General features: G+C 37.4%; 1 protein-coding gene across 1 annotated transcript in view; it reads right to left on the bottom strand.

Moving 5' to 3' along the window:
- The window catches only part of Ulk4 (unc-51 like kinase 4), a 539981-nt gene that overhangs the window by 89794 nt on the left and 427564 nt on the right, over positions 1 to 22623 (bottom strand). Inside the window, 1 exon segment of the mRNA XM_077795670.1 lies at positions 15667 to 15852. Coding sequence (XP_077651796.1) covers positions 15667 to 15852 — 186 coding nt within the window.

Genomic DNA, 22623 nt, shown 5'->3' on the forward strand with positions numbered 1-22623 from the left:
TGTCTCAGATTTAATATCAAGCTCCTTGATCCATTTTGAGTTAACTTTTGTGCACGGCGAGAGATAGGGATTCAGATTCATTTTGGTGCAAATGGATTTCCAGTTTTCCCAGCACCATTTGTTGAAGATGCTATCCTTCCTCCATTGCATGCTTTTAGCCCCTTTATCAAAAATAAGATAGTTGTAGTTTTGTGGATTGGTTGCTGTGTCCTCTATTCTGTACCATTGGTCCACCCGCCTGTTTTGGTACCAGTACCATGCTGTTTTTGTTACTATTGCTCTGTAGTATAGTTTGAAGTCTGGTATCGCTATACCGCCTGATTCACACTTCCTGCTTAGTATTGTTTTTGCTATTCTGGGTCTTTTATTATTCCATATGAATTTCATGATTCTTTTATCTATTTCTACAAGATATGCTGTTGGGATTTTGATTGGCATTGCATTGAACTTATAGAGAACTTTTGGTAATATCGCCATTTTGATGATGTTAGTTCTGCCTATCCATGAGCAGGGTATGTTTTTCCATCTTCTAAGGTCTTCTTCTATGTCTTTCTTTAGGGTTCTGTAATTTTCATTGTATAAATCTTTCACCTCTTTTGTTAGGTTGATTCCCAAGTATTTTATTTTTTGGGGGGATATTGTGAATGGAGTAGTTGTCCTCATTTCCGTTTCAGAGGATTTGTCGCTCATATACAGGAACGCCTTTGATTTATGCGTGTTGATCTTATATCCTGCCACTTTGCTGAATTCATTTATTAGCTCTAATAGCTTCTTTGTAGACCCTTTTGGGTCTGCTAGGTATAGAATCATATCATCTGCAAATAGTGATAATTTAAGTTCTTCTTTTCCTATTTTTATGCCTTTAATTTCTTTTGACTGTCTAATTGCTCTGGCCAGTGTTTCGAGGACTATGTTGAACAGAAGTGGTGAGAGAGGGCATCCCTGTCTTGTACCAGATCTTAGAGGGAATGCCTTCAATTTTTCTCCATTCAGAATGATGCTGGCCTGTGGCTTATCATATATTGCTTTTACAATGTTGAGGTATGATCCTGTTATCCCTAATTTTTCTAGCGTTTTGAACATAAAGGGATGCTGTACTTTGTCAAATGCTTTTTCTGCATCTATTGAGATGATCATATGGTTCTTATTTTTAAGTCTATTGATGTGGTGAATAACATTTATTGATTTCCGTATATTAAACCAGCCTTGCATCCCAGGGATGAATCCTACTTGATCATGATGTATAATTTTTTTGATATGTATTTGAATCCGATTCGCCAGAATTTTATTGAGGATTTTTGCGTCAAGGTTCATTAGAGATATTGGTCTGTAGTTTTCCTTCTTTGATGTGTCTTTGTCTGGTTTAGGAATCAGGGTGATGTTGGCCTCGTAGAATGAATTTGGAAGTTCTCCCTCTTTTTCTATTTCCTGAAATAGCTTGAAAAGTATTGGTGTTAGTTCCTCTTTAAAGGTTTTGTAAAACTCTGCTGTATACCCATCCGGTCCTGGGCTTTTCTTAGTTGGTAGTCTTTTGATGGTTTCTTTTATTTCCTCTATTGTTATTGGTCTGTTTAGGTTGTCTATATCCTCCTGGCTCAATCTGGGCAGATCATAGGACTCAAGGAATTTATCTATGCCTTCACTATCTTCTATTTTATTGGAGTATAAGGATTCAAAGTAATTTCTGATTATCTTCTGTATTTCTGAAGTGTCTGTTGTGATATTGTCTTTTTCATCCCGTATGCTAGTAATTTGGGTTCTCTCTCTTCTTCTCTTCGTTAGCATGGCTAAGGGTCTGTCAATTTTATTTATTTTTTCAAAGAACCAGCTTTTAGTTTTGTCAATTTTTTCAATTGTTTCTTTTGTTTCAATTTCATTAATTTCAGCTCTGATTTTAATTATTTCTTGCCTTCTACTTCTTTTGCTGTTGTTTTGCTCTTCTTTTTCTAGGATTTTGAGATGAAGTATGAGATCATTTATTTGTTGGTTTTTTCTTTTTTTGAGGAATGAACTCCAAGCAATGAATTTTCCTCTTAGAACTGCTTTCAATGTGTCCCATAGATTCCGATATGTTGTGTCTGTGTTTTCATTTAACTCTAGGAATTTTTTAATTTCCTCCTTGATGTCTTCTAAAACCCATTGATCACTCAGCAACCTATTGTTCATTCTCCAGGTGATGCTTGCTTTTTCCTTTCTTCTTTTATCATTGATTTTCAGTTTCATTCCATTATGATCAGATAAGATGCATGGTATTATCTCTACCCCTTTGTATTGTCTAAGAGTTGCCCTGTGACATAGTATATGGTCTATTTTTGAGAAGGTTCCATGTGCTGCTGAGAAAAAAGTGTAGCTACTTGATGTTGGGTTGTATAGTCTGTATATGTCAATTAAGTCTAGGTTGTTAATTGTGTTATTGAGTTCTATAGTTTCCTTATTTAACTTTTGTTTGGAAGATCTGTCCAGTGGTGAGAGAGGTGTGTTGAAGTCTCCCATGATTATTGTATGTTGGTCTATTAGACTCTTGAACTTGAGAAGAGTTTGCTTGATGAATACAGCTGCACCATTATTTGGGGCATATATATTTATGATTGTTATGTCTTGTTGGTGTATGGTTCCCTTGAGCAGTATGAAGTGTCCTTCTATATCCCTTTTGATTAGCTTTGGCTTGAAATCTATTTTATTAGATATGAGTATGGACACTCCTGCTTGTTTCCGCGGTCCATATGAGTGATATGATTTTTCCCAACCTTTCACCTTCAGTCTATGTATATCTTTTCCTATCAAATGCGTCTCCTGTAGACAGCATATTGTTGGGTCTTGTTTTTTGATCCATTCTACTAGCCTATGTCTCTTAATTGGTGAGTTTAAGCCATTAACATTTAGGGTTATTATTGAGATATGGTTTGTTCTTCTATCCATATTTGTTTATTGATGTTACTAAACCTGATTTGTTATCCTCTTTGACTACTTTCCCCCCTTTACTGTCCTACCTCCCATTGTTGGTTTTCAATGTTGTTTTCCATTTCCTCTTCCTGTAATGTTTTGCCAAGGATTTTTTGAAGAGATGGTTTTCTAGCTGCGAATTCTTTTAACTTTTGTTTATTGTGGAAGGTTTTAATTTCATCTTCTAACCTGAAGCTTAATTTCGCCGGATACACGATTCTTGGTTGGAGCCCATTGTCTTTCAGTGTTTGAAATATGTTATTCCAGGATCTTCTAGCTTTCAGAGTCTGTGTTGAGAGATCAGCTGTTATCCTGATTGGTTTACCCCTAAATGTAATCTGCTTTCTTTCTCTTGCAGCTTTTAAAATTCTCTCCTTATTCTGTATGTTGGACATCTTCATTATAATGTGTCTAGGTGTGGATCTCTTATGATTTTGCACATTCGGCGTCCTGTAGGCTTCTAGGATTTGGGATTCTGTCTCAATCTTCAATTCTGGGAAGTTTTCTCGTATTATTTCACTGAATAGACTGTTTATTCCTTTGGAATGGAGCTCTGTGCCTTCCTGTATCCCAATGACTCTTAAATTTGGTCTTTTGATATTGTCCCATAATTCTTGGATGTTCTGCTCATGGTTTCTTAGCAGACTTGCTGAGCTGTCTATGTTCTTTTCCAGTTGAAATACTTTGTCTTCATTGTCTGATGTTCTCTCTTCTAAGTGATCTACTCTGCTGGTAGTATTCTCAATTGAGTTTTTAAGTTGGTTTATTGTTTCCTGCATTTCTAGAATTTCAATTTGTTTGTTTTTTATTACCTCTATCTCCCTGTGAAATTGATCTTTTACTTCCTGGATTTGTTTGTCAATGTGATCTTTCATTGTCTGATTTTGCTGTCTCATGTCTTCCTTGAGACTCCAGATCATCTGAAGCATATATATCCTGAACTCTTTATCTGATATTCCATCTGTTGCAGCTATTACCTCTTCTAAAGTTGAGTTGACCTGCATTGCTTGTGGACCTTTCTTTCCTTGTCTTTTCATACTGCTCGCGTTTCTTTCTGCTTGGTGCAACTGTTGTGTTTTGAAATTTACCCCCTATTTATTTATGTTGCTCTTGTATACTTGAAAAGTCTCCCTTGCAGGTGCGGGCGGCGGCTGTGCCCCTACTCCAATTGGGGTGACGTGTCTACCACGCTGGCGGCTCTCTGGGCCTGTTCCGGGAGTGGAAGGCGGCTCTGCTCTGTCCCTATTCCAATTGGGGTGTCGTGACTACAATGCTGGCAGATCGCTGGGCCTGTTCCGGGCGTGGGCGGTGGGCTTGGCTGGCGGGATTCCACCTAATGGCAGTCCCTAACCTCCCTGCTTGCTAATTAATGGCTTCTCTGAGGCGCCACGCCTTCTGTAGCTGCGGGGCAGGCCGCGCGAATCAGTTGGCCTGGATCTCCGGGGTCCTGCTGCTGGCTGTTTTGATGTTGCAAGCTGTTGGAGAGTGGTGGTGTATTCTTCAGCTTTCCCGGATGGTGTCCACTGACTGCCTGGATGGAGTGTCCGCTGTTTTGATGTTGCACTCTGAAGGAGAGTGGCGGTGTATCCTTCAGCTTTCCCGGATGCTGGCCGCTGACTGCCTCGGTGGAGTGTCCGCTGTGGGGGATGGGACTGTACCGCTTCCTTCCCCTTCTGAGAACCCGTGCTCGGCCCAAGGGTCCGTGTGGGCTTGGCTGATGGGATTCCACCTAATGGCCTTCCCTAACCTCCCTGCTTGCCAATTAATGGCTTCACTGAGGCGCCACGCCTTCTGTAGCCGCAGGGCAGGCCACGCGAATCAGTTGGCCTGGCTCTCCGGGCCCTGCTGCAGGCTGCTGGGATCCCTGGCACTCTATCACTTTGATTTTTTCTGCTTGCCCCTCCCCCAGCGCTGGCTAGCCAGGTTTCCTTTTGGCTGCTACTGGGAGGAGGGGTTGGAGGTCAGGTGTCTCTGGTTTCCCCCTGGCCTGTATGGAGGCTCAGCTTGATACTCCCTCTCCCGGCAAGCCTAGGAGAGATTTTATGCGAATTCCCGCTGTCTGGGGGGTGAGCTGAATGACACCGACCTGTTTTGATGTCGCACTCTGAAGGAGAGTGGCGGTGTATCCTTCAGCTTTCCCGGATGCTGGCCGCTGACTGCCTCGGCGGGGTGTCCGCTGTGGGGGATGGGACTGTACCGCTTCCTTCCCCTTCTGAGAACCCGTGCTCGGCCCAAGGGTCCCTGTGGGCTTGGCTGGTGGGATTCCACCTAATGGCCTTCCCTAACCTCCCTGCTTGCCAATTAATGGCTTCACTGAGGCGCCACGCCTTCTGTAGCCGCAGGGCAGGCCACGCGAATCAGTTGGCCTGGCTCTCCGGGCCCTGCTGCAGGCTGCTGGGATCCCTGGCACTCTATCACTTTGATTTTTTCTGCTTGCCCCAGGAACATTTTTTATATTAACATTTTTATGGTGCCATGGCAAGTTAAATATGAATAATGTTATAATGTGCCATCATGTAATTTCGATAATGTGAAGTTTTGACAAAAATTCTAGCATCATTGGTAGAGCCCCAAGTGATGGAGTGAAAGGGGCCATTCTATAGGTCTTCTGAGGGTTCATATGGAACCTGTATCATCAGAGAAAGGCTGCTCCTCTGCTGACTCCCATGGGAGGGGGATATGGGAACATGACACTCTGGGTGGGATAACTTACATCCTACCTGGCATTGGAAAGAGTCCCAGAATTCTGCAGGTTCCAGCAAGATCCCTTCCTCTCAATCACATCTGCCTGGGGCAGCTAGGTTCAGTCTTATCACATGTTGCATCCTGTTTATGTCACCACTATGAAAAGCCTAGGTCCCCAGGCCAGCCCTCTTCCCCTGGGCTCTCACCCCTATGAGGCTGTGTACATCCCTTTATCTGACTCCCTTGTTCATGCCTCATCTTGAACCCCTTCCACTGGGCTCCTTGACAGTCACCAGCAAAATCTATATCTTCAATCTCTTCCAGAATGCTCCCTTTACTCTCTTGCTCAAACCAGGTTTTTCTCTTAAAACATGCTTCCTGTGTAGGTGACTCTAGTACACCTTGAACCACTGAATCCAGAGAATCTCCTTGGTTCTCATGGAATTATCTTTGACTATTCTCTTTGTCTCTTGGCCTCAATTCAATGTGTCAGCAAATTTCAATGTTCCAGCTTCAAGATCTTTCCAAAATATGACCACTGCTTACCTTACCGAAGCTCAATCAGGACTCTGGGATGACAATAGCCTCCTAACTTACGTTCTTACCCCTCACCCTCTTCAATGACTTTTCTCAAATACAGATACCAGATTATCTCATGCTTCTGCTTACAGCCCTCAAAGTTTCCCACCTCCCTCAGAATAAGGCTGGTCTTTATAAGGTTTCAGAGGACCTTGGTGACTTTCTCCCTCCATCTCATCCTTGCTGCTCTTCCTTGTTCACCTTGCTTTGCGCACATGGGCTTCCTGACAGTTCCTAGGACATAGCAGATGGGCACATGCCTTGTAGTCTCTGCAACTGCTGTTCCCCTGACCAGTACAGCTCTGCTCCAAATACCCTCTGGCTGCTTCCTCCATACTCTGGAGGTCTTTATTCAGATGTCACCTCAGTAAGGCCATCCCTGGTCACATTACCAAAAAGTTAAAAATATCCCACTGTCCTTCCTGTTGTTCTTTCCTTCTTCATGCTTTTACTATCTAAACTACAACACAGTTCAATCAATAAATGATCATCTGATTCTCCCCCAGTAAGCTCTACTGCAGTTTTGTTTTGTTCTGTTTTATTCATTGATGTATCCCCAGCATTTAGAACAATGTCTGCCACATAGGAGGCACTGAATGTCAGCCAAATGCTAAATAACTCACTAGTAAAATATCTTCATAGTGTTGTTAAAAGACAAATTTATTTTAATAAATTTTAGTTTCATTTTTTTAAGAACAAATCCCAACCAAACATTTAGTCATTACTGACTAAAATAGGTAGTCACTTTAAGAAATCTACATTAAGTGGTTAATTTTCCATTATCACTTACTCTGAATCAGAAAAGGAATTCCCATTTACAAACCACATATCTAATTCAGGTCAAGTATTTCTTTTGAATTAAGAACAATAGTTTAATGCAAAAAAAAAAACAAGCTTAACTTTACAACAGTCTCTAAGATAGATATTTAAAATATCAACTGCAATATTCGTTTATCTTCAGCTTTTTCTATGGTCATTTAAAAACTGAAGACCCAAAACTCAACTCTAGTTCTCTGCTTTAACATGTGGCCTATCTATTTGAACCATCCTATTAAGGGCAAATACAAGATTCCTATGAATATAATGTAGACATTAGCTTTTGTTTATTTCAGATTACATGTATGAAGACACAAATTGGTGTGAACATACTTTATATACAACCAGAGATATGAAATATTGTGCTCTATATGTAATAAGAATTATAATGCATTCTGCTGTCACTTATTTAAAAAAATCAATAAAAAATTAAAAAGAATATTTTAAATTAATTATAATTATACAAAATGGAAAATTCTACTTAAAACATTAATCATAAAAAGAAGAATTAGAAACATCTAATGTAGGTGTCCATAAGGGAAGGTCCTCCAGAACAATTTTCATTGCTGTTTGCAACCACAAGGAAGTATTTTTCAAAAATGTTCATCCTAACACTTAACATGTTTTGAATACTCATCATTTTGAGAAGTTTTGTTAAAAGTACTTCATTAAAGAAATCCCAAATTACCAAGGACATCTACAGCATTCTGCAAGGCAAAAGCCACACCATGAAGTTGATGATGGTTAAAATGACCAACTCAGAATCAAGAAAGTGCCATAGTAAATTAGAATCACTATAAATTGAACCAAAAAATATTCCCCAAAATGGGAATATTCAAGGTTTGAATAAATAAATGACCCCTAATAGCAAGCCTTCTCTTTCTTTCTATTTTTTTTAAGTTGTTAAAAGGCAACAGAACATTAAACAAATTCCAGGGACTCTTAGCTTTTCACTTACATTGGATGGAGTCTCAATGAATTAGTGCCATGGAAGGAAGCAGTTTTCCTGCAGCTCTTCTCTCTTTTTGAGCTATATTGTGTCTGTTACCAAGGATAGTAGATTGGCCCTTCTCACATTTTAAATGTTCTCTCCCTCGGGCTTAAAAATGGATTATTTCTTTTGCTTCATGAACACTATCCTATTTTTATAATTTTTACCTCTTCCTTTAAAAAGTTGTCAGTGTGGGGACTAGGGATATTCATACAGTGTCAGTGTATCTCTCCAAGGATTACTTAGTAATTGCAAGAGCAGCATGCACCTATGATGGAGAGATGTGGCAGATGGCTCCTCAAACAAGCAACTCAACTTAGCATCACCCGAGTGGGACAGCTGGGCATGGTATGCTTCCTAACGTGATACAACATGAGGGCACACTACTAATGAGACAGTCTGACCCAAAATGTGATGAGGAAACATTCAGATTCTTATAAAATGTGAGCCATTTTACAAGACAACTGATCAGGCTTTCAAAAAATTCAGTATCACAAGGAAAAAAGGCAGAAAGACTATTCTAGATTAAAAAAAAACATTGATTAAATTTAGCATGTGAGATTTGGTTGGGATACCGCTTTGAAAAACTGTAAAAGTCACTGTTGACAACTAGAGAAAACTAAAGGTGAGCTAGATATTAACAATATTATGAAACTGTTCATTTTCTTAGGTGTGATAATGATATTGTGGTTAGTTACCTCTTCCCTTATGGTAACTAACCATAAAGGTTAGTTACGATATGTCACGATGTCCTTACTTTCACATGATTTAGAAGACACATATAACAGAGAAATACATTAAAATAACAATTCTTGATTATGCACTCATGCATCATACTATTCTTAACTTTTCTGTGGTTTTTAAACTTTTTATAATAAAAAAGAGAGTGAAAATGTTATTAATGGCAGTGGGACCTAAAGGAGGAGAAAGGCTTCATAGAGAATGTAGGAATGTATTTTATTACCCAGAATTTCAGGAAGGGGCAGGGGATCTGATTCTCTTGAGAAAAGAAGTCAAAAACAGAAGGAAACTTATACTATGCAGGGGTTATGAACATCAGACTGAGGAAGGGAAGGGGAGCAGCCCTCAGGAGGAGCCTATGGGTTGGGTGGAGAGTAGCAAGGAGCTGATGTTGGAGGGGAAATGAAGCATCCTCAGAGTGGACTTTCAGGAAGCTTTCTCTGTCACATGCACATCCTGGGGTACCTATGGTGGAGCTCAACATAGTCCCTCATGGTTCGTCAAGGCACTCTTATTTTACTGACAGCAACATAGAAGACTAGCCCTGAGAGGGACTGGCTACAAATGACTCTGTTCTACTAGCTACATGCCTTCTCTGCCTGTCCTACTCAAAACCTCAGGAATGTCTCCTCAGAGAATTAAGTGCAAATTTGAGCAAGGTATTTCTTTTCTGTGTTGGAAAGATACAACAAAATCATTCAATGAATTCCAGAGCCAACTTGCAAACTCTATGGCAACCACTGGCAGAGAATGTTTTCTAAGTATAAATGGGAATGTATGGATTCAAAGCAAGAGCTCTCTGGGAACCTCTTAAGAAAAAACCAGATTTCATTAAAAAATGATTATATTTACATTTTACTAAGTTGTTGTATAATGTTTCTCTTATAAATTTTACTGGATTCACACCATTCCCCATTCTTTTTCCCTTCAAAAAATAATAAGCAGAAAAGAAAACCAGAACCAACCACCACCAATAAAACTAGGTCTTAACTATAAGAAAACTGGGCAGGAGTGAGAGAGACATCATTTTGCTTATTTATCACACCTCAAAGAATATTTCCTTACTTTTCTAGCAGAAGTTAGGGTCAAGGCACTCTTATTTTACTGACAACACATAGAAGACTGAGCCCTGAGAGGGACTGGCTACAAATGACTCTAAATGATACTAAATGACTACAAATGATTCTAAATTTTACAATCCAAATTGGCCCTAAAATAGACAAAGAATAGCTACAGAATTTCCAGTTTATTTGATCTCTCTAAAGTTTTAAAGACTCTCTGTATTTAGAAATGCTAGGCTACATTCATTTTCCGTAACAGAGCATATCTGTTCTCATGTAGAATGAAAAACACCAAGTGTCTTATGTGAGCATTTGGAAAGAAAATGATGGGGAGCACAGCAAGATTTTCTGAAGGCCATAGGGTAAAGAGGCTCCAAGGAATGTATATTTGTAATACATCTTTAATTGTAATCCCCTTCAGAATTATCCCATATCACACTCCTACCACCTCTGCTGCACCAGGTACATGGGCTGAAAGTGACTGGGAATTAGCAACAACAGCTTATCCCAATCACCCTCCCATGAATCACTCTTCTGCTTTCATAGAGTAGTATACATTTAAGCCAATTTAGGCACAAATGGGTTAGTGATGGTTCATGTGCAGTCAAATATTTTGAGTGTCAGCATAAGCTAGCTTTAATTAAGAGACAAGTAACCAATCTACAATCATTACCCTGGGAAAATTCCCACATATCAAGTTTAAGGAATAAGTAAACTTGAGAGATTCTTGAAGGATTCCCATCACATTTTAATGCTAAAGTACAAAGCATAATTATAATATCTCCCAACTTCCTGTAAATTACAACAGATAATTAAATTGTTAGGTTCCCCCAACATTCTTTGAATGTTCTAAATATAGACTATGAAGAGTACCCAAGGGGCAAAACATCCCAACTCATTAGCAGAAATTAAACATGTTTCTTCCTTATCGAAAACAGTGGTTTCAGAAAGTTACTGTCACAAGATTGGAACTTTAAACAGAAATGTCAAGAACTCAGGGCCTTTTGTGATTAATCCTTCCTTTGCTGGAGGGATCTGCCACCTTATTCCCAACAATCCCTCACTAATAGCCAGGGCTCACCACTGATACGCTCATTACCTGCCCTTGTAAATTAAGGGGCCACACATCCTCTCTGATTCCATCCAGGTTGACTCAGCTTTGGGAACAGAAGGGTACTCCTCCATCAGGGATTTATAAGAGACAGCTCCACCAGTTGAGAACATTCTTCTCTTTAGATGTGCTCCTGCAGGAGTGTACACTTAATGACTGTTTTAAGGTAGGTCCTTAAGTAGCTTGTCTTTCCTTTCTTAACTTCTTACAACTAAGAGAATGCATTGATCAGGCCCCCTTCATGCAATTACTGACACCAGGTAATAAATATGGATTGGCCCCTGGCTCTGTGGAATCTGTAAGGTCTGATCTTCCTGCTCCCATGAGCAGAGACTGAGAGGCGGGTATCATCAAAGTCACAGGAAATCTTCACTAGCATTCCTTATGCCACTCAAGTTTCTGTCCTCTATCTATCTGCACATTCAATCTCATCCATTGCTCAAAAACTTGGCAGGGACATTGTAGAGAAGATAGAAGCACCAGTTTGTGGACTAACTAAATGCCTTTTAAGGTCCTTCTCAATCAAAATATAGACCGAAGAGCACATATGAACAATTGCCAATGACAAAATTATATTATTATTCAGCTCAGTAGATACTTACTAGATACCCATTACATGCCAGGTACTATGGTGAAGCATTACTTCATAGTGAAGATAACTAGAATTCAATTGGGATGATGCCATTACCCATTTGTTTTAGAGATCAGAATTCCCTAATTTTAGTAACAATGTCCAAACTCCAAATGCTATCATGGCTCATATTTGGTAGCCCCCTGGCCTGTTTCTGATGTCTCCCCAAACTGGCTCCATAGATTTCTGGGCCTTTATTCAGGAAGTGCTGCTTCCTTCTCCACATCCCTCTAAGCTCAGTTTAAACATCACATCCTTGCCAACTTCCTCCCCAAAGGGACTGTTCTTGTGAAACTTTGCTGGCTCTTACAGTACAGCAGTGATTGCATTCTACTCTGTAATTCAGTTGACTGTTTCTGAATCTGTCCTGGCAGAGATCCTTGAGGGCAGGGAGCAGGAAGATCAGACCTTACTGTTCTAGTATCTCCAGTGCAATACTTTGAACACAGTAATAACTTTAGCTATTATTTTCTCATGAAGAAAAGAATGAATCTCTCAGGTGCCTTCTAGATCAAAGCTTAGTTGAATTTGGTTTGATGAATACTGATTGGTTTGTAGAATCCAAATCAGTACTAAGAGCAGCTGTACAGAAGCTGGGTACTTGGAAAGAGGATGGACTATGGGCAATCCAACTTGGGCTTGATACCAGTGATGCTATTTCCTAAGCTACTGGCATTGGGACATTGCTTCCATTCACTGAGCCTTGGATTTTAACCTATAAAATGGTAATAGGCACTGGGGGTGATCTCTAGGACTGCTGTGAATATAAAAATAAGACTGTGTATCAAAAGTCCTTACACAAGGACTAGCACTCAGTGGAAACCAATGTCAGACGTCAAGTTTTTACTGACAATAAGATTACATCACTACCCTGACAAAAGGGTAATGTGAAGGTGAGAACAGAAACTAAGCCAAAAGTTACAGAATAATGGCTGCCGAAGAATTAAAGATAGGGAGTAGCAGGATGAAGTAGAAGAGGAATGGAATGAGTCCAAAAGTGTATGCGGGTATTATATTATTCTTTGGGTAACTTGTTGCTTTTTCTCTCCAGAAGTACTCAGTTCAATACTCAGTTGAAGTAGAACTGGGCTTCAGGATGGGCGAATTCAAGGCCACAGTTGAATTGATGAGGGCCCTAGAATCTCTCATTGTGTGTTTTATATGACTTGAACCCAATAAACTGACGGAGTCATTTAGAGAGCTTTCAGAGGATTCAAAGCACTTATCACAGATGGCTGCACACGTTACGGGTACTCTTGAACAGCTCAATTAGAAACATTAAGGGATCAGACTGACTTATAGGGGCATACTCCAGGAGACAATAGGAAAGTATATTTTTTTCACTGGAAATATTCAGTCTGTTTTTTCTTATTAAGAAAATAAGTTATCATGATAATTTCAAATCAGAACATTTTTGCACCTCACTTTCTAGAAATTACACAGCAAATAAACAAAAAGATAAACATAGGGTTCAAAAACATATTTGGTATTTGACCTGAACTCATATGGGCCCCATGTATGGTATAGTTTTAACACATGGGTAAAAATTTATATATTTTGCTGCAGAAATATGTGCTTCATAATGGCATTGTCCGGGTGTTCCCTGTGCTAAATAAAATTTGAAACTTCTGAATTCCAAAACAAATCTGGGCCCAAGAGTTTCAAAGGAGGGATTGTGGATCTTTACAAACTTAATCATGTCAGACATTAGGCCATATTTTCCAAGCTTTTATCATTCTCTATCAAATCAACACTCTTGCTACATTTATATATAAACTGTATTATCATACTTTCCAGTACAGTAGTTTCCCTTATCCACATTTCCTCTCCTACCCCATGGTTTCAGTTACCCACAGTCAACTGTGATCCAAATACATTAAATGGAAAATTCCAGAAATAAACACTTCATAAATTTTAAATTGCACATTGTGCTCAGTAGCACAAAGAAATCTTGTGCTACCATGCCTGGGGTGTGAACCACCCCCATCTAGCATATCCATGTGGTCTTTGCGATCTGTTAGTCACTTGGCAACTGTCTAGGATATTAGACCCACTGTTGCAGTACTGTCCCACAGTGAAAGAACAGTGATGCAATTCAGATATGCCAAATAGAAGCCAAAGTACTTCCTTTCATATCATCCCAAGAGGAAAGGTGAACGTAGTATAATAAGCTATTTAGAGAGAGAGAGCACACATTCACACAACTTTTACCAAGTACATTGTCATAATTGTTCTATTTTATTATTGTTAATATTTTACTGTACCTAATTTATAAATTAAATGTTATCATAGATAAGTATATATAAGAAATAGATATATATTTACAGAGTTCAGTACTATCCAAGGTTGTTGGCATCCACAGAGGTACTAGAAAAGGAGGGACTACTGCACTTGCCTTCAGATCCTTTTTCCTTAAATAACATACCTTTTAAAGAAATGCCTTATATCCACTGCAAAAGTTGAAGGTTTGAGAGGTCTGTTCTCTGGTTAAAGAGTGAGATTCTGATAGAATAGAGAGGTGTTAAAGACAGAGTAGAATGAAACTGAGATCTTTGCCTCAAATCATCAGAAAGCTCAAAAGAAAACTGAAAAAGAAATAACTACCTTTCTGTATGACTCAGTGTCATCTGTGCCATGCCGGCACACCATCTCCAAGATCCTATGCTTTGGGAAACTGGCCTAGACTGTCATCGTCCCAATACTCAGGAAACAACTCTGCTGAGAGAGGAAGTCTGGGGTTGGGGACATGGCTGTACAAAAGCATAACATAGCAGTGAAGAGGGCTCATTGTTTTTTCTCTTTTTGTTCTGTCACCCAAAACCTGTCAGCTGGATTCAGTGGTCACTTGCTGCAACTGTTTATTTATCAAATTGGCACCAAAGTAATTTTGAGTACAACTCTCTGGAGCATTCACAGCCTCCACTTGTCAAAGGACACCTCAGAACAATAGGACCTAGATGTGAACACAGACTGACCAACGAAAGAGACCTCTATCCTTTATTAACTACACTAGCCACTGTAAGTAATGGCCTTCACAATTGGTAGAGTAAGATTTATTGTAGAAAGAAAATACGTCAGTATTGAGAAGTACCTTCAAATAGATATCATCTATACATATTTTTGTAAAAATAAAATAAATTGGATACAAGGGAGAGTTCTTCCTTAGAGTAGCATACTGGGAGTTGGAAATGTTGGAGGTTAGAAATCTCCATTTTGTAACCATTTCAAAATTAAAAATGTAACTACACATTGATTAAACTAAGTGATCAAAATTAACATCACCAGTAAGGGGAAAACATCATGAGCCTCTGGATGTGGTGGACCAATATCACTACTGAGGTATTCATGAATCTAATCATGAAGAAACATCAGACAGACCCCAATTGAAGGAGATGTTGCATAAGCTTATATTCTTAAAAATGTCAAGAAAGACAAAGAAAGACTGTAAGATTGTTCCAGATTAAAATACACAATCCTGGTCAGGTATGATGGCCACAAGCCTATGATCCCAGCAACTGTGGAGGTTGAGGCAGGAGGATAGAAATTTTGAGACTAGTCTCAGCAATTTAGGCACTCAGCAACTAAGCAGACCCTATCTCAAAAAAAAAGGGGGGCGGGGGGGGAGCTGGGAATGAAACTCACTGGTAAAGTGTCCCTGGGTTCAATCTCTAGTATCACAACAAAAATAAAAATAGAATCCCAGACTGTGTTTAATATTAGAAAAAAATATATAAATTATTAGAATAGTTGACATAATTAGAATATGGATGTCAGAATAGTAAAAGAACTGAATCAATGTTAAATTTCCTGATTCTGAATACTAGTTAAGAGAATATCTTTTTTTTTTTTAAAAAAGGAAATCCATGCTATGAATTCAAGAGTATAAGGCAACCTCTTACCCTCAAGCAGTTTATGAAAAAATACATATGTATGCAAATAGGAAATGATCAATATTAAAAATAGGTGACTGTGAGAAAGATAAGTGGGAGTTGTTTTACTACTCTTCCAACTTTTCTGGAAATTTGAAATGAGGTCTAAGAAACTTCTCCCAGTTCACGAGGCTGACATGGAAGCCAACATCATACTTCCGATTTCCATTTGGACTTACCATCCTTCTGAGAATCCTCAGCAGAAGCTTCTGCTCCTTTGGATCCTCCCTGGACATCAGCAAATCAGCAAAACATTCCACATTTTCAGGGGACAGGCTGTCTGGGTTTTCCCCTCCATACAGCTGAACCAGTATAGACAGACACTTGGATGAAACCTCAAAAATTTCAGGATCCTCACTAGGAAGCTGAAAAGTAACAAATAGGATACTTTAAATTCCATTGAAGATAACGTTGGTATTCCTCAAAAAGTACAGTAAAATTTGGCTCAGAACATCTGTCTGAGCAGAAAGTTTGACTAATTGAATATTTTTTGGAATTAATCTATTGTAAAGTTATAGGATAGCTCAAACACAAGTCTAATGGCACAAAATCAAAAGAAGATCCTGTAGAGCTTTTTTTAACCAAAGGAAAAAATGAGCAGAACTAGTAGAGGATGGAGATGTATTTTACATCTGGCACATGCATGGGTTCATCTCTATTTACGGGGGGAAGGTGTTGATGGATTTTTCAGGGGCAAGTTCCTTTAGATTCTCATTTACCCGTAACTTGCTTAGGGAAAATCCACTTTCTAGAGAATATTAAGGAATATTTTAGCCTTTCCTGCATCCAAATCATCATTGACTCTACAGAGGGGAGATACACCATTAGTTCTATGTATACTAAAAGACACAACATGAAATAGTAATCATATTATAAACATTTTAATCTATTTTTAGTTTTTATTTTATCTGCAATATCTTTATTGAGATGTAATATTTATACCATATAATTCACCCAAAATGTATAATTCAACAGTTTTTAGTACATTCACAATCATACAACCATTAATACAATCAAACCTTTTAAAATTATTTTTGGTGCTCTGGATTGAACCCAGGGCCATGCCACACTAAACATATACTCTACCACTGAGCTATATATCCAGTCCCTGCAATGAATTTTAGAACATTTTCATCATCCCCAAAAGAAATCTTATACACTTTAGTAAGATTTTGCTATCCCTTTTTCCTATGCTTTTTTGTTTCTATGTATTTACCTATTTTGATTATCTAAGATACATAAAATCCTATAAAATGTGATCCTCTGTGACTGGCTTCTTTCACTTAGAATTATGCGTTCAAGGTTCATCCACTTTGTAGCATGTATCCATAAGATGGAAGTAACACATTTTGTTTACCTATTTATAAGCTGGTGGACATTGAGAGCTTTCAATTTTAGGCTATTCTAAATAATGCTGCTGTGAACATTTGTGTACTTATTTTTGTGCAAGCATATGTTGTTTCTTTGGGGTATATACCCAGGAGTGGGATTGCTGGGTCATGTGGTCACTCTATGTTTAACCTTTTGAAGAACTGCCAGGCTGTTTTCTGAAGTTGCCATTTGTAACAACAATGTCTGAGAGTTCTAGTTTTCTCACATCCTAACCAATTCCTGTTATTACCTGACTTCTGCATTCAGCCCTCCTAGTAGCTATGGAGTATGATTTCCATTTATACTTTCCTGATGGCTAATGATGCTGAATCTTCTCACATGCTTATTGGCCTTTTGTATATCTTTTTTGGAGAAATAGCTGTGCAAATCCTTTGCCCATTTTTAAAATAAATCATGTGCAAAAAAATCAATATAGCATGTGGCTTTTTATGATTGAGTTCTGATAGTTCTTTATGTTTTAAATATGATTTTAGAAAAACAATTTTCCATTCTGCAGGTTCTTTTCTACTGTCTTAATAGCATTCTTTGAAGCACAAAATATTTTAAATTTGAAGAAGTTTCATTTATCTTTTTAATTCAGGGTTTATATACGTAATTTTTGCAACATATCTAAGAGTGCACAACCAAGCTCATGAGGACTTATATGCTTTTCTTGCTAAGGATTGCTTTGGCTATCCTGGGCCTCTTATTTTTCCAAGTGAATTTCATGACTGCTTTTCTTTTATTTCTATGAAGAATGTCATATGAATTTTAATGGGAAAAATTCATAAAATATGTATAGCACCTTTGGTAGTATGATCATTTTGACAATATTAATTCTCCTATCCAAGAACATCAGAGGTCTTTCCATGATGTGATCCCATATCTAGAAGACCCAAAAAACCCCATGAGAAAACTTCTAGAACTCATAAATGAGTTCAGTAAAGTAGGAGGAGACAAATCTAACACCCATAAATCAATTGTGTTCCTATGTTCCAATGATAAATCAGCTAAAAGAGAAATTAAGAAAATTATTCCATTCACAATAGCCTCAAAAAACATACTTGGGAATCAATTTAACAAAAGATGAGCTTTACAATGAAAAGTACAGAATACTAAAGAAAAAAATTGAAAAAGACCTTATTTTAATTTTCATTCAGTTCTATGCATTTTAAAATTTTCCTTTAAGAATTCATCTTTCACCCATCAATATTTAGAAGTGTGTTTTCTTTTTAGGTGTTGGAAAATTTCCATTTGTCCTTCTGTTATTGACTTCTAACTTGATTCCACTTTGGTCAGAGACTACTGTATGATTTCAGTATTTATTTTAGTTTTTTTTATTACTCCTTATTTATAGCAATCACTTACTACCTTTCTGCTTTTGTATAAGTGTTTGCCTTTTGAATATTTTAAACTTTCTTTTACAAACTTCCTATCCTATTTTCTTTCCTCTTAATAATTTTTAATTTTATTATCTTTAAGAACATTCATGTTACTGCCATTATTAGTACTAAGCAGGCCATAGTTGATACCTACTACTTACTTTAACGTTAGATCTAGTTCACAGCTGTTCATTGCTGCTGCTATTGTTAAATGGTTATCCCACCATTCCATTTTGTGGTAATTAATGGTGTACATAGGCACTGGACATTTATTCTAATGAGGTAATTGATCATTATTGTAGCTGCTGGTGCTTGTTTCCCTTTTTTCTGAAGAGGAGCTAGGAAGCAACTGGTACACTACAACTTCATAGGGTACAGACTCTGTAGCTGAACTATATCCCCAACTCAACAACGAAACAGTACACCTTCCTCCACACACAAACCAACCCTACTCAAGCTTCAATAATACTATAACACATAGAACAGGGGAGATAAAAACTCCAAAACAAAGACTAGATCCAAAGTAAATATGCCTAGAAGGGAACATCAGGTCCCACTCTTTTTTTTTTCTCTTTAATATGTACTTTTTTAGTTGTACATGGACACAATACCTTTATTTTATTTTTATGTGGCGCTAAGAATCAAACCCAGTGGCTCATGCATGTCAGGAGGGCGCTCTACCACTGAGCCACAGCCCCATTCCCAGGTCCCACTCTTGGACATCTATACCTACAGCAAAATCAGAGAAAGAACTCTAAAAAGATTAGAAAAACACATACCATTATAGCAGTTTAATAATGGTAAATTAATCCAGCAGTTCAGGAGCAAATCTACAGGCACTGGTGGTGAAAAATAACACTTGAAATACACTGAACTTATGTGATGAAGCAAATGGAAACCAACATGGAAGTCATTACAAAAGAGACAACTACATGCCAAAGGATGTCCTCAAAAAATAGGAAAAAAAAATCTACCTCAAAAGATGTGCAAGTATAAGACCTCTGAAACATGAAGAAACAGGCAAACAAGTCTCCTCCTATCTAAAGATACAATCCCCTAACAAAGGAACACACACAAAAGGTGACAAAATTTCAGAGAAAAACTGAAAAAATGATTATTAAAAGAATTAATGAATTAAAAGAAGATCTAAGAAATTAATTAAGAAATGAACTAAGAGAGCAATTATAGGAGGTAAAAGACCATCTCAACAAAGAAATAGAAACTCTGAATAGGAACCACTCAGAACTAGAAAGAACGATATAATAAATCAAATAAAAAATTCACTCAATAGCATTACCAACAGACTAGATTACATAGAAAGCAGAATCTCAGGCCTTGAAGATAAGGCATTTGAGCTAGAACACTCAGTAGACAGTAAATAAAAATAAATAAATGACATGCTCAGGATATACAAGAACTCTGGGGCAAGATTCAGAGACCAAACATGAGAGTCATCAGGATAGAGAGGGAATAGAAATACAGGCTAATGGCATTAAGGAACTTTTCAGTGAAATAATGTCAAAATTGTTCACATCTTAGAAATGAGAAGTTCATTCACACACAGGATATAGAACCCCAAATAGACAAGATCAAAAAAGAACCTCCTCTAGATACATCATAAACAAAATGTCTAAGAAGAGAATGATAGAATATTAAAGGCTGCAAGAGAGAAACATCAGATCACATTTAGAGGTAGACCAATACAACTCACATTAGACATCTCAACTCAGAATCTAAGAGCCAGAAGGGCTTGTAATGAGATAATGCAAGCTCTGAAAGAACACAATTGCCAGCAAAGGTTGTTATATTCAGCAAAGGAATCATTCATAATTGTATAAGAAATAAGAACTTTCCAAGATAAAGATAAAAGAATTCATGAATATAGAAATTACTAAAGAAATACAACAGAAAGAACTCATACCTCACAGTTCTCAAATAGTTGAAGCTTTCCAGAAGAACAATTAAACAAATGAAAATTAAAAACAAGTTAAATCTATGAAACATACCAAAATGACTAGAAATAACAAACATGTCTCTGTAATAACTTGATTCTCAGCTTTCCAATTAAAATACATAGATTAGTAGACTGGATTAAAAAACAAGACCCAATTATATGCTGCTTGCAACAGACTCATCTTATACACAATGATTATCAACAGGCTGAAAGTAAAAGCATGGAAAAACATATTCCACACAGAATCTGAAAACAAGCAGCTATTCTCTTATCTGCCAAAGAACATTTCAAACAAAAATTAATCAGAAGAGACAAGGAAGACAGCTAAGTGCTGTTAAAAGAAAGAAACCAACAAGAAGATATAATTATAGTAAATATTTATGCCCCAATGTTGGCACACCTAATTCATAAAAACACTTCTTCTAGTTCCAGATAGACTCCAATACAACAATACTTGGTGATTTCAACACACCCCCTCTAAACAAGAGACAGGTCATCCAGACAAAGTCAATAAAGATACTTCTCACCTAAATGAAACTATAAATCAAATGGAGCTAAGAGATATCTATGGAATATTTCAACCAAAACAGCTGAATACTCTCTCTTCTCAGCAGCTCATGAAACCTTTTGCAAAACAGACTATATTTTAGGAATTAAAGAAAGTGTTAGTAAATACAAACAAAACTGATATTATTCCAAGCAACTTATCAGATTATTATGGATTGAAGTCAGAATAGCAAGAAAATTTATAGAAACCACATAAACACATGGAGATTGAAAGCCCCTTAAATGAGGAATGGGTCATTAATGAAATAAGAGGATAAATTCTAAAAATTCTAGAATCAAGATAGAACACCAATACAATTCCAAAGTATCTGGGACATTATGAAGGTAATACTAAGAGGAAAGTTTATAGCATTAAAGATCCACATTAAAGGGCTGGGGATGTGGCTCAAGTGGTAGCGTGCTCACCTGGCATGCGTGCGACCCGGGTTCGATCCTCAGCACCACATACTAACAAAGATGTTGTGTCCACCAAAAAACTAAAAAATAAATAAAATTCTCTCTCTCTAAAAAAAAAAAAGATCCACATTAAAAACCAAAAGATCCTAAATAAGTAATCTAGTGCTATATCTAAAGGGTCTAGAAAAGCAGGAACAAATTAATTCCAAAACCAGTAGAAGACAGGAAAAAAATAAGATCTGAGCTTTAATTGATACAATAGAACATTTTAAAAAACTACAATGGATCAATAAACTTCTATACTTCTAGATCTGATAAACAAATTCAGCAAAGTAGCAGGATACAAGAACAACACTCATAAATCAACGTCTTTCTTATACTCCAAAAATGAGTCTGCTGAGAGGAAAATGACTCCAGTTACAATAATCTCAAAAAATACTTATGAATAAATCTAACTAAGGAGGTGAAACATCGTCACAATGAAAATTATAAAACACTAAAGAAAGAAATTGAAGAAGACCTTAAAATGTCTACCAGGTTCATGGTAAAATTAATACCAAAAGTAATCTATAAGTCACCATTAAAATACCAATGACATTCTTTTCAGAACAAAGGATTATAAAAACAGCCCTAAAATTTATATCAAAAACCCAGAATAGCCAAAGCAATCTTAAGCAACAAGGGTGAGGCTGGAGGTATAACAATACATGATTTCAAATTATACTACAAGCTACAATAACAAAAATAGCATTGTACTGACAAAAAAAATAGAAACAAAGACCACTGGAATAGATTAGAAGTCACAGAGACAAATCCATATTAATATAGTCATCCAATTCTTTGACAAAAGTGCCAAAAGCATATATTGGAGAAAAGATGGCCTTTTAAATAAACTGCACTGGGAAAACTCAAAGTAGATTGAAAACCTAAGAATTAGACCAGGAACAGTGAAATTGTGAGAAATCAACCCAGAGGCAATACTCCAATACATTGGCCTGGGCATTAAGTTCCTTAATACAAGACTGCTAAAGCTTAAGAAATAAAACTAAGAATAGGAATATCATTAAAATAAAAAGCTTTTGAACAGTAAAGGAAACAAGAGCATGAAGAGAGAGCTTACATCTGCATCATGTACAGCCAGAGGAATGAGAAGTTGTGCTCGATTTGTGTACAATATGTCACAATGCATTCTGCTACCATGTACAACTAATTAGAACAAGTTTTAAAAAGACTACACATATCAAAATTTTAAAAAGAGAGAGAATTTATAGAATGGAAGAAAATCTTTGCCAGCAACTCTTCTGATAGGGGGTTAATATCCAGAATATATAAAGAACTAAAAATACTTAGCACCAAGTCCACTAATAAGCCACTCACAAAATAGGCAAAATATGGTAGTGAGACCCTGCCTCAAAATAAAAAGAGCTTGGGATGTAGCTCAGGGGCAAAGCATCCCTGGGTTCAAT

Source organism: Urocitellus parryii, chromosome 3 (assembly GCF_045843805.1).
Source record: "Urocitellus parryii isolate mUroPar1 chromosome 3, mUroPar1.hap1, whole genome shotgun sequence".
In the NCBI taxonomy this organism is placed as follows: domain Eukaryota; kingdom Metazoa; phylum Chordata; class Mammalia; order Rodentia; family Sciuridae; genus Urocitellus; species Urocitellus parryii.